The sequence below is a fragment of the Esox lucius genome, chromosome 8 (genome assembly GCF_011004845.1).
Source record: "Esox lucius isolate fEsoLuc1 chromosome 8, fEsoLuc1.pri, whole genome shotgun sequence".
In the NCBI taxonomy this organism is placed as follows: Eukaryota; Metazoa; Chordata; class Actinopteri; order Esociformes; family Esocidae; genus Esox; species Esox lucius.
Genome location: NC_047576.1, coordinates 14,229,111 through 14,242,786, shown reverse-complemented (window position 1 = coordinate 14,242,786; position 13,676 = coordinate 14,229,111). Strand labels below are relative to the sequence as shown.

General features: G+C 44.5%; 1 protein-coding gene across 3 annotated transcripts in view; it reads right to left on the bottom strand.

Moving 5' to 3' along the window:
• The window catches only part of notch2 (notch receptor 2), a 52,736-nt gene that overhangs the window by 15,755 nt on the left and 23,305 nt on the right, over positions 1-13,676 (bottom strand). For all 3 annotated transcript variants that reach the window (XM_020049094.3, XM_020049095.3, XM_010871806.5), the window contains exons 3-7: positions 3,696-3,955; positions 3,107-3,448; positions 2,719-2,841; positions 305-538; positions 15-170 (exon numbers count right to left, since the gene is read on the bottom strand). In XM_020049094.3, coding sequence (XP_019904653.3) covers positions 15-170; positions 305-538; positions 2,719-2,841; positions 3,107-3,448; positions 3,696-3,955 — 1,115 coding nt within the window. The remainder of the gene's footprint in view (positions 1-14; positions 171-304; positions 539-2,718; positions 2,842-3,106; positions 3,449-3,695; positions 3,956-13,676) is intronic.

The window sequence follows — 13,676 nt, the reverse complement described above, 5'->3', positions numbered from 1 at the left end:
CTGTGCGCCCTCACCTATGATGCACTCGTTGATGTCGTCATTGCAGGTGCTTCCTTTGTAGCCGGGGGCGCAGTTGCAGTTGAACATGCCGTTGATGGGGTTGGTGTCACATTGTGCCCCGTCCCGGCACGGGCTACTGATGCAGGCGTCGTTCACGTGGCACAGCAAACCTGGTGGGAAACATTCAACACTCGGTCACCGTGTTTCCTCTGCTTGTAGGCTGGTACGCGAGACGATTCATACACTGTGTGTGTCCATCGGCCTGTGGGCACGCGCCCGGGACGTGCTGGTGCCGGTGACCCACCTGTCTTTCCATAGGGACAGACACAGAGGAAGGAGGCCACGCGGTCGATACAGGTGGAGCCGACGGTGCAGGCAGCCGTGGCACAGTCGTCTATGTTCTCAGAGCAGTCCAAGCCACTCCAACCGTTCACGCACACACAGGTGTAGCTGCCGTGGATGTTGCTACAGGTACCCCCGTTCTGACATGTGTTTGGCTGCAAGCGGCACTCATCCACGTCCTCAGTACAGAACTGACCTGTAGGGAGTTGAGAGTTGACATGCGAGACTGTAATATTAGGACATTATGGGCAAAAGACCTGATCACTCACAGGTTTGTCCGTTACGCTCCTGTTAATGCAGAAATGTAGGCTAGACCTTTGATTTGGCTGTCAGGGGTCAGATTGAATGGAGGTTCTGCAGACTGCACTGTTACGTTAGAGGGCAACGCTCATTGCCTACTAGGTAAGCCACCTTTCTTCCTCAGGTAGACTAAAATATTCCCCCAGAAAATGTAACATCCTACCTCATCCCTTAAGAGATGAAGCAGTGTGATTTTCTGTGGACATAGTGAGCATGAAAATGATCTATGAGATCATATAGCCTGTAGCAAGTTTCTAAACTGTATTTTTAATGTATAGTATAAACATAGGCCTAATCTGTTTTTCTCAGGCCAAACCACAGGAAAAGAAAGAAGTGCATTATTTTCACTAATCTGGGCATAATCTGGTTATACACACCAGTTTGCACGCCCTAGCTGATGACAGGTCAAAAAGTGCTTCAGACTTTTGATCCTGAACATAGGTGCGCTATAAGATTATGTATTACATTCAATCAGTATCACAATCATGAGTATTGCTCAGAACTGTCAAGCAACACCATCAGGGTTTTCATACAGTGTGCCATGTGACATGACTGATGACATTGAGGTCATGTTGGGAAACAGGTTGCCAAAAGGCCTGTTTGGGAACAATTCAACTAGAAAAAGAATAGACGACATGCCTGATGACATTGAGGTCATGCTGGGAAACAGGTTGCCAAAAGGCCTGTTTGGGAACAATTTAACTAGAAGAAGAATAGACGACATGACTGATGACATTGAGGTCATGTTGGGAAACAGGTTGCCAAAAGGCCTGTTTGGGAACAATTTAACTAGAAGAAGAATAGACGACATGACTGATGACATTGAGGTCATGTTGGGAAACAGGTTGCCAAAAGGCCTGTTTGGGAACAATTCAACTAGAAGAAGAATAGACGACATGCCTGATGACATTGAGGTCATGCTGGGAAACAGGTTGCCAAAAGGCCTGTTTGGGAACAATTCAACTAGAAGAAGAATAGACGACATGCCTGATGACATTGAGGTCATGCTGGGAAACAGGTTGCCAAAATGCCTGTTTGGGAACAATTCAACTAGAAGAAGAATAGACAACATGCCTGATGACATTGAGGTCATGCTGGGAAACAGGTTGCCAAAAGGCCTGTTTTGGAACAATTCAATTACAAGAAGTATAGACGACATGCCTGACGACATGGAAGAGGTCATACGGGGGAAGAGTGGGACATTGGCCTTGCAGTTGTATCAGTCTACTGATATTTGTCTGTTTAATTTGGAGATGTTGCAAGGGGTGCTGAAATAATAGTTTGTCACTGAAACTCTGGCTCCACTACCCATCTAACTGAAATTATGTTTTGCCCTTTTAGCAATGCATATGTTTTCAACTGAGGTTTTGAGTATGTTTTTGTCTTTTTCACTTGGACTTTGGTTAGACATTTTCCTTTGGAATTTAGTTAAACTGATTTGATGAAATCATTATCAATCATGTTTCCTGTGAGCTGGGTGAAACGCTTTCCACGTCACTGGAAACAATATCACACTGATATTTGAGGAGTTTCAATTCTGTCAATCAAAACCGTTTTAGTTTTTTCACATGAAGTTAGGCTAGTATTGTATTTGCAGTGTAATCTGTAGTGCTGAACCATCTTTAAGTTGTATAGGCCTATTGCCTTGCACTTCGTCGATGATAACATTCATTAAATGGACAGATTTACTTTACTGCATATCCTGCATTTAACCTGTCCCTTGCTAAAATGCAACCGCCTTCAAGTAAGACAAAATCCATATTCTCCATTCCCTATTATTATTTATTTTTTTAAGCAATCATCATTAAGCCTAAAATATGCCGGTGTGCCTCCACATTTCTGGCCTCATCCAAGAGTGCGGTGTCATTAAAAAGGCTGGAAGAATCCCTGGCCCAGTGGAAAAGACCTTGACACACCCACCGCCACTGTTATGAATATGTCCACTACAGGAATGAATCAGACCGCTGTCTTGGAAGTCCAAGAATCATTTTGACTGAACAAATTGTTGGTCAATAAATAGCCTTACACTACAAGAGTCAACTAAATTAGGTCAGGCTTAGGATTCTTTATTCTTACCTGTCCATTCCGGAGGACACTTGCAGTTGTAGGTATTGACACCATCCATGCACGTCCCACCATTTTGGCATTTATGGTCGGGGCAGTCGTCAATGTTGTTCTCACAGTTAGTCCCGTTGAAGCCTGGCATTGGAGAGCGACAAAGACAGGAATTACACACATCCACTCCCACCCAACATTATAAAGTCTTATAAAGTATCAGCTATCATGGTCACGACAAGTTATACTGTAAACAGGTATTTTATATATGTGTTATTGCTGTGCCCACAGAGAACCAGTGGGGCTCTCGTGTGACAGTGCCAGCAGTATTCTGAAGTGCTGTGCAACAAAAAGCTGCATTCATACCAGCCCCAGGAGGGCTTTCACTTATTACTGCCTTTCCCCTCACCTGGCAGGCAGTGGCACCAGTAATTGGTCTCACTGGTTTGGCGACACGTGCCCCCGTTGAGACAGGGTGAAGGGGAGCAGGGGATGTAGGGAGTCTCACAGGTGCGCCCGGTGAACCCAGGGGTGCAGCCACACTTGTAGGAGCCGGGAGTGTTGACACACAGCCCTCCGTTCTGACACACCGGGACGGAGGCAGAACACTCATCGGTGTCGTTGAGGCAGAGCGGGCCCTTGTAGCCTGGAGGACAGTGGCAGCTGAATTTGCCCACTGACAGGGCGCTGCAGGTGCCTCCATTAGCACAGGGCGCCGACATACAACTGTCCTCACGCTCACAATTTACACCTGGAAGAGAGGCACGGAGAGACGCATGAGTGGGCCCAGGTTATTAGAACGCGAAAGAGAAAACACTTCCTTGAGTCCCTGGTCACTTACCACAGCTAGAAAAGACGGCACAGGATTTGTATGCATGCAAAGGCTAAGGACGGTCTAGAACACATGCACCAAATACACTGACAAGAATAACATTTTGGGGATTTGGACTAGTGACTGTAAAGTATTAGGCAACAGCCTGAGTTAGAGAGGGGCTGACCTGTCCATCCGTGGGCACACTGACACTTGTACTTGTCCAGGGACAGCAGGGTGCACACTCCCTGGTTGACACAGGGGTTGGTGGGGTAACAGGTGGAGTTCTGCGGCGTCTGGCAGTGCTGTCCTGTGTAGCCCAGAGGACAGGAGCAGGTGGGGCTGCCTGGGACGCCCAACACAGAGCAGTTCCCCCCGTTCTTACAGTAACCAGGGTGGCAGGGGTCTTTGTGATGGCAATACTCACCCAGGTAGCCTGCAGCACACCTGCAGACAGAGGACAATAGGAGTTGTCTCATCAATACATGTAGTGAGCTACCACATCACACAGGCACACTGTCAGCTATAGAAACATACAGAACAAAGAGACAAAAAAGCAATGGTGGATAGCACATATCGTAAGCAAGAATGAGGGTGCGGGATGATCTGATACACACAATGACCATATTTCACAGCAACAAAATAATTTCAGTAGAACTTTGTGGTGAAAAGTTAACAACAAGGTCAAGTATAAAAAAAAGCAGAAGGATGCAACTATGTGTTGATAGATGGAAGTTGGCCAAGTGGCAGAAGACTTAAAACTAAGGACATATATGGCCAGTGACTTCAGTATGTGTGTTGGTACGTGTGTGTGTGTGTATGTGTCTGTGCTAGGTCACAAGACAGAGGGCATCACTTTCTCTTTTGCCTCTCTTTAAAGTGATTCAACCACATGATGAAGAGCCAAGTGGGAATTACAATATTGCACAAGAAGACAAATGAAATGCCCCACCTATCCACAGCCACGTCGTGATACGTCCACATTCACCACTGTTGCTGTCTAACCTCTGCCTCTTATTCTGACTCACCACAGGGCCGTATGTTGTAATGTTTATTTCAGTAAGTCGTCCGTCTTAGCTGTGTGTCTCTATCTTCTGAAGTCCTACACTGTTATTTGCTTATTGTGGTCAAAGAACAAGGTTGAAGCATCATCCATGGTCAGCCAGCTCCACACACAGACACAATCTCAGGGGCCTAAGGCATGTGTGTGCCTGGGGCTTTGCCAGCAGTGTGGAGGGACTACGTAATAAAGTGACCTGCTGCCTCAGACATACAGGCCTCCAACACCAACTCCTTATTTTCAAGCAGGCAATACATTTTGATTTCACAGATATTCTTATGACAAACGTAAGATAATATCTTTAATCTTTTGAAATGGAGATAGAAATCTTTCGGAGCTTAAACATACTCATTAATTCTGTCCTCCACCCAAATGCAGCTTGAATATCAAGGTAAGAGACCATGGGAAACTATGTCCGTCTTTATTCATGACAGGGAGTACATCAATATGAAGTGTGTGCCGTCTACACCCGGCTGTTCATCACACGGTCAAAGAGTTCGGAGAGTTCACATACCTGCTTTAACATATTTGTTGTTCTAACATACTTGCTGTTTTTCTCACACACACACACAGACACTTAAACAGACAGGGACAACAGACCTTCAAAGAGCTGTGACACAAACCTCTTCACCCCACCTCTATCTGATTGGCCACGCTTCACAGGCATGACTAGGCTCCTTCCCTAACACTCCTTCTCAACCCTACTCCTGTGTCTTCTCCTCATGGGTTTAGCACTCCAGTTCAGACTCTTGTTACGCTATCCCCTTCAATAACACACACACCTCCTCTAAGCGCCGCCTGTCCGTGGTATCACAACAATTCTGCAGTCCTGGGAATTGACATTCCCTTGTACTCCGCGACAACCTCTCAGCCCTGTAAAAGAATGATGACACGGCCCCTATGCCCCCCTCATAGATCACATTAACAGCCTGTCAAAACCCAGTCGACCACATCCATGTTAGTATAAGTTCAACATTTCACCAAGAACACCTAGAATGTCGGAGGGAACATGATATTCTACAGCTATACACTAATGTGAATAAATGGGGGGGGGGGGTTTGGAAATTAAACTGTGTGGAATGAAAAGATGAAAGATTAGTTTGATTGAATATAATTAAACTGATGTTGACAGAACCAAATGCCATGGCGTCAGCAATACCTAGTTGTCCTTCAGGTTTGTGTGCTTTATTTCATATGCTACTATTGCCCAATAACCAATTAATTACCACCTGCAGCAGAGGAACAAGGCCGTGCATGAAAAAACAACATGTATATTCTCTCTAGAGAGTGACTGGGTGTAAACAGGAGGGGACCACAGACACGTCGTACATAAGACAAACCACACAGACCTGTGTAGTCTGCTCTCTCTAATGTGCTGTAGCATGTTTGACGAAACACGAACAAAAAAATAGAAATGGAACAAACCCATGCACAAAGCCCTACAGTCAAATCCAGCCTAAACTGCTCCACACCACACAGTCACAGCTCTATTTTCAGGAAGAACCCAGGGAGATGTTCTGCTGCCAAACTCATCTATAGTATTCTTTGTTATCCTGCATGTGGGATTTTTATTTCCCTCCCTCTGCAGAGCGGTTCCCTGCAGCTCTCCTCTCTTATTGGAGTATCAGGTTTCTACAGCTGGTTCATATTAGAGGCCCTGTAACATCCCCTCTCCTCCACTACCTCTGTCTCTCTGAGGGCTGACCTCTCCCCGTCCGGACCACAGGGGCGTGGGTGAGGGCTCAGAGGAGGACTGCCTCTCAAAACTCTCATTTACCCCCGGCTGCTCACTGATGCCTTATAGCTCCATCACGCTCACCTCCTCTCCACCCCCCCACGAAACCGTCACACACTGACTGGGTTGCACAAACAGAATGTTCATGCTCATATTTCACACTCGCCTTATTTGCTTTGGCTGGTTGGGCTGAAGTATAGGTGGTCTTTGTGGTGATTTATAAAGGAAGGCTTTTTTACTGTTCTATTTGTAATAACAACTGATTAGCAATATAGCCATAATGCACACCTTGGGGTTTATGGGTATATATCTAAAACACTACAGCTCAGGGCTGTCTACTGGCACCCAGCGTTGCCTCGAACATAAAAACAGCTCTTAGCCGTGGTATATATACCCCACCCCCTTGTGTTATTTTATCAGTAGAATGTAACAATTAAAAACCAAACATGATTATGTACCTTGAAAAGATGGGGAGACATGTGCCTCTATCTTAGAAAATTAAGGCTATAGGACACTGCCTGGCCATTACGGAGGAAGTACGTTTTTTCCATTCTTGGCTTCTTTACACTAAAACTCTTTCTATTCTGATCTCTCCCTAATAGGATCTTAGAGGAAATGTTTGAGTAGTATTTTTGGAAGCACCTCATCAAGCTTTTTTTTTAAACAGGAAAAAAAAAATATTCAAAGGAAGGGGGGAGGGGTGCATACGGCAATAAATGAATAGGGAGAGAAACAGGGTGGATTGTGGGAAGACAGAAAAGAGGGAATGAAAGGCGGTAGAGAGGCGAACAGAGACGGTTGGAGGGCAAAAACTGACATTGGCCAGTGTGGTAAAACAGCACACTGTATTTAAAAACCAAATGAATCACAATCTGAAAGACACAACAAATGATTAAGGACCATGAAGCATACATCTTTAATCGTGGTCATACCACCACCAGACCTTTGAACAGGCTCTAGTCTTAAACGCCACTGGGTCAGCCTAGCTTAGCTCATCATTGTAGTTATTATCCCCACAGCTCTGTGTCAGGCTCCCACTTATCACTGCAGTGTCTTGTGGGTTTATAATCTGGTTGTTACATTCCCCACTGTTCTGTAAGGCATCCTCCCTTTATGCATGAGAACGGGTGTGAGAGTTGTGTATGGGCAGTTGTGAGTGGGGAAAACGCGTGTGTGGTGCACGCGTATGTGTGTCCCAAAAGTGACTGCTATCATTAATGTAGTAAAGGTCCGTCTGGGTTGCCTTAAGTTCCCATGGATCCTTCTTTTAATGTACATTTGATGTGGGTCTTAATAAAGTGTTCAGTGTGTGTCTTTGTAAGTCAAAGGGACAGCGCCTCTTGGCCAGAAAGCAATGCTGACAATGATGAATGGTGTCTCGATCCAGTCCTGACCCCTCCTACAGACCATACACACAACCCCAGACATACCCCATCCTTACATCTACCAAATCCCCGCTGGCTGACACTTCACCCAGACTTACAGTGGGGAGAACAAGTATTTGATACACTTTTGTTTTAGATTCCATCTCTCACAGTTGAAGAGCACCTATGATAAAAATTACAGACCTCTACATGCTTTGTAAGTGGGAAAACCTGCTAAATCGGCAGTGTATCAAATACTTGTTCTCCCCACTGTATGTGCCAGCCACACACCTGCTCTGTTACTGTCCAACTTTCCAGGCCAGCCACTCCCTTGTCTCAAGGTGCCCCGGAGCCTGGTTCTCTGCTCTCTTATCTGTGTGGTTCCATTCTATCCGTGAATAAGTCTGAGCTGTGGTGGGGACTGTGTCGACTTCTGGTGGGAATTCAAAATCACAGGGTTTTGTTGACTTAGGTTTTGGCCACTCAGTGCGAGTGTGTCTTATCAGCTGCTGGGGCTGTGTGTGTGCTGGTGTGAAATAAAGGTGTGAGAGCTGTGCAGTGAAACAATCATGGAAGTACTGAACTACAGCCAGAATATCAAGTTCCTGCCTGGTTTACCTGAGGCCCCGTGAAGCTGCAATAGGACATCATGGCTCTATGGTGGGCAGGCCGAGGATAAAAGAGGACAGATGGGTATACAGACCATAGGTAAGGTTAGGGGGCCAGGAAAAGGGATAGCACCTGCGTGGAGGTACTGAGAGAGACAACAAAAAGTAGGGTGGGAAGAGAGATGGTGGGAAGAAGGTTTGCTGAACCCTTTGCTTTCTCCACATTTTGTTGCGCTGGAGACTTAATTTATAACTGAAAAATAAAAATACCAACCATCTATACCCAATACCGTACAATGACAAAGCTAAAAATAATACTGGAAAACCCTTTTATTTATTTTTTATAAAATATTGAAATATGTCATGTACATGAGTATTCAGACCCTTTATTCAGAACTTCATAAAATCGCCTTTGGCACCAATCAGAGATTCAAGTCTTCCTTGGTATGACTTTAATCAACTTTGCACACCTGGATGTGGGCAGTTTTCTCTAATTGTTCCTTGTCGATCCTCTCAAGCTATGTCAGAATGTAAGTGGAGCATCAGTAAACCGCAATGTTCAGGTCTCCTCAGAGATGTTCAATCTGGTTCAAGTCAGGAATTTGGATGGGTCACTCAAGGACATTCACAAAATGTATTGAAGACACTCCACCGTTGTCTTGGCTGGGTGCATCAGATCGTTGTCATGCTGAAAGATCATTCACCCTAGTCTGAGGTCCTTTGAGCTCAGAATTATGTTTTCTTAAAGGACCTCTCGGTATTTGGCTCTATTTATCCTTCCCTTAATACTGGTCAGTGTCCCAGCCCCTCCTGCTGAGAAGCATCGCCATACCATGATGCTCCCACCACTATGTTTTACAGTAGGGATGGTATTAGCCAGGTGATGAGCATTACCATATTTTTTGCCAGATGTTGCGTTTGGCAATCAGACCTAAAAGGATCGTTTTGGTCAAAGTAGATCTGAGAGTATTTTTCCTCATGCTCTCAGGAAACCTTCAGGTGACATTTCATATGCCTTATACTCAGGAGTGGCTTCCATCTAGCCACTATTCTATGAAGGTCTGATTGCTGGAACGCTACTGAGATGTTTGTCATTCCGGCAGGTTCCCCAATCCCTGCAGAAAAAATCTGAAGATCTGTAAGAGTGGACATTGGGTTATTGCTCACCTCCCTGAGAAAGGCCCTTCTTGCTTTGTTCTTTAGTATAACCAGACAAACAGTTCTAGGAAAGTCTTGGTGCTTCCAAATGTTTTTCATTCCACAAGGATGGAGCCTTTCCCAAACCTACGCCTCGACACAATTCTGTCTTGGAGTTCTGCAGAGAGTTCTTGTGTAGTTTTGGACCTTATATACACCGCTCAAAAATCACACATTGGTTCTCGATGAACAAAATATATTAAAGATCAAAATCTATACTGTACCTCGCGTAATTCGTTGATAACAAAATTATGTAACAACAGTCAATGAAAACCAAAATCATTGGGGGCTGGATTCATCCCAGAGGTTCTCAACTGAAATCAGGTCTGGGGAACGTAAGGGCCAGTCAATGGCATCAATGCCTTTGTCGTCCAGGAATTACCTACACACTCATGCACCAGGAGGAACACAGGGCCCAATGCACCAGCATAAGGCCTGACGATGGGTCTGAGGACATCATCCAGGTACCTAACAGCAGTAAGGACCATTGGCTAGCACGTGGAGGTCTGTGTGACCCGCCAAGGACATGCCTCCCCAGACCATCACTGGCCCACTGCCAAACCGGTCATGCTGGATGATGTTGAAGATGATGTTGAAGGCAGCATAACATTCACCACGGCATCTCCAGACTCTCACTTCGGTCACATGTGCTCAGTGTGAACCTGTTCTGTGAGGAGAATGGGGTGCAAATGGCGGACCCGTCAATTCTGGTGTTCTCTGGCGAATGCCAATCGAGCTGCACGGGCTGTGAGCACGGGTGCCACTAGAGGACGTGGGGACCTCATGCCACCCTCATGGAGTCTGTTTCTGACAGGTTAGTCAGAAACATGCAAACCCGTAGCCCGCTGAATGTCATTATGTAGGGCTCTGGCAGTGCTGCTCCTGTTCCTCCTCGCACAAAGGAGCAGACACCGGTTCTGCTGCTGGGTTGATGCCCTTCTACAGCCCTGTGGAGCAGTCTTCGTTTAACGGCCCATCTCCTGGTATCTCCTCCATGCTCTTGAAACTGAACTGGGAGACACAGCAAACCTTGCGACGGCACATATGGATGTGCCATCCTGGAGGAGCTGGTACCGCCTCATGCTACCAGTAATGACAAGGACACTAGCAAAACACAAAACTAGAGAAGAATCAGTCAGGAAGGATAAGGAGAAGGCAACTGTCTGGCCACCACGTGCAAATCCATTCCCTTTTGGGGGGCTTGTCTTGCTGTTGCCTCTCCCTCACCTGTTGTCACTTTCATTTGCACCAAAACAGGTGACATTGATTCACAATCACTTATGATTCCTAACTGGACAGACTGATACCCCTGAAGTTTAAGTGACATGGTGTTATACTGGGATGATTATGAATTCCCTCAATTTCTTCGAGCATAGGTGTGTGCCTTTGTTCAATCAATTGAATTTGCCAGAAATGTGCTCCAATCATGTTCTAGAGACATCAAGAATAATGAAATGACACAGGATGCATCTAAGCTCAATTTGGAGTTTTATGGCAAGGGCTATGAATACTTATGTACATGAGATTTTTCAGTTTGTCATTTTCTGTGGCACTTATTTCTAAAAACATTTTTTCGCTTTGTCATTATGGGGTATTGTGTGCATATTGATGGCAATAAATATATTCAATCAATTATAAATTAAGTCTATAACACGAAAATCTTTCCCAAAAAGATTTTTCAATACTCAAACATGAAAAATAGTTCAGTACATGCCCTGGGGTTAATCAGCTTCTCTCGGTTTAATGCTTCTGGATCTTTAACGGCAGCCTATTGTTTTTCTATCAATACCATGCTGGTATTGAATATAGTGATACTAAACCTGGTATAGGTATCAAAGTCAGATTTCTGGTAGGTGAGTTGTGTCCAGAGGCATCTAGCCAAGCGGAGTGAGGGATGATTGACACACAATATGATGATGGATGAGCAGTGACAGGGTAATTCCTCTCCTTTCTCCTCTCCTGCCCCCTTTCCCTTCCCCCACCTCTTTAATCAGAGACGAGTCTGCGCTGAGATACACTCCTCAAATTACAGCTAAAGAGACATCCTCCTTTCTTTACTCCCTTTTCTTCCACTCTGCCCCAAGGCAAATTCTACCTGCCAGATCAAACAACTACACACAACCTCTCTCACTCCTAGAGACAGCAAGAGGGTGAAAGAGATAATTCATCAGTTTGCACTATGGCACTGCAGTAGACAGATCTTGTTCAGGATTTTTTTTTTTGAAATGATCACATTCAAGTATATTCGCATTCATATTTTAAATTTTTAAGTTCACCTGAGTGATTAGGAACACTTTAGTTGTAAGCCATGACTTCCTGTTTCACTGTGGTATAAATATGAGGTGACACACTGGCCAAACTCCAATAGTCATCCATTGCTTGAAGCTTGACCCAGAGAATACAGTAACGATGTACTAGAAAATATAGCTGAGCTGCAGAAATCAGGAAATGGCTTTAACAAAATAGCTAATCGATAAAAAATTTACAATTTCCACTGTCAGGGCAATAACCAAGAAGTTCAATGTCCAAGAAGTTCAAGGATCATTGCTGAAGAAAGACAGACGTTAGTTATTGGGGTCTTGAGGTCAGAAATTCTCCAAAACTACAATCAGACGCCACCTACATAACCAAGCAATGTTTGGGGGGGTTGAAATTGAAAGGCCTTTGCTATCATCAAACAGCAATCTCAAGAACCTACAGTTTGCCAAACATTACTGGACTGTGTTCTACCGTCAGATTTGACCAAAATAGCACTTTTTGGAAACAAACACCAGAGGTGGGTTTTTGTACAGACACAAGGATAGCCATGCAGTAAAGTACCTTATCCCCACTGTGAAGTATGGTGGTGGATCTCTGATGTGGTGTGACTGTTTTTCTTCCAAAGGCTCTGGATAACTTGGTATCATGGAGTCCATCAAGTACCAGCAGATATTAAATCAAAACCTCACTGCCTCTGCCAGGAAGATTAAACAGGGCTGTGGTTCATATAGAAAACTGTGGGATGACAAGTATGGACCTCTGAATCCGAAGGATCTGGAGAGATTCTGTATGGAGGAATGGTCTCAGATCCCTTGTCATGTGTTCTCGAACCTTATCAAGCCTTATAAGAGAAGACTCAGAGCCATTATCTAGGCAAAGGCCAAGGGAGGTTTTAGCAATGTATTAACCCTTTGGCGCGTACGATCACACCAGTGTGATCAATCTAGAGTGGTCCCTGGAGCGTACGATCACACCGGTGTGATTAGAACGTCATGTTTAGAACGCACCATTAGCATACCTAGCTACAAGTAACGTAACAATGGCTGGTAAAACCGCGCTATTATTTACTCACATTTAGCTCAAACAGTGTTTATAACTTTATTTCCTGATTGTAATTGTTTCAAGACCATACTATGATATTAACCAGGTAGAAAGCATTCAAATCGGGACAAGAAGTGTTAGTTACGTACCAACAGACAGCCAACACTAATGCACAAAAACGAATTATATTAGCGACTACTACCGATCAAAACCATTGCAAAAACTTTCTAGAAGTTACGTTCCCCGTTGTATGCATTTTATATAGTTTATTCATTTTCACTGCATTGAATAACTGGTCACGATTTGTTAGCTAGCGGGCAGCTGACGTTTGCTAGCGGTTAGCTGACGTTTTCTAGCTAGCTACAGTAATAAATCAACCAACTTTTGTAGCTCTTAGAATTCGAGTCAACGAGAGAAGCTTGCAATGCAATGCATGTAGTGTTCCTTACCTAGCAAGGTGACTGTTCAAAGGCTGGCATGAGTTCAAATGCTGCAGAGTACCGAAGTCACGTGCAAAAAAACTCACGCTGGGGGGTCGGTAAGGAATATTTGAAACTCACGCGTGAAAAGGTTAAATTAAGGGGTGCCAATATCTGAGAAAAATCTGAGAAAAATATTTGTTTTATAATAAGAACTTTTTTTCCCTTTCAATTATTTTACTGTAATTAAATGGTAGTATTTTGTTAATATTTTGAATGAAAGATCAAGAGGAAAATAATAAAGATTGAGCCCATTTTGCTCATATTTACCAAGAGTGACAATATAAGGGGAGTGCACTAGAGTCTAAGTAAACTTTCCAGGGCGCGAACACGCCCATGAGCTGGTGCCAAACGCTTCTCTCATATGAAGCTATCTCTCAGGAAACATAATTTAACCAGTTTCAACCATATAGTTAATTTCTTTA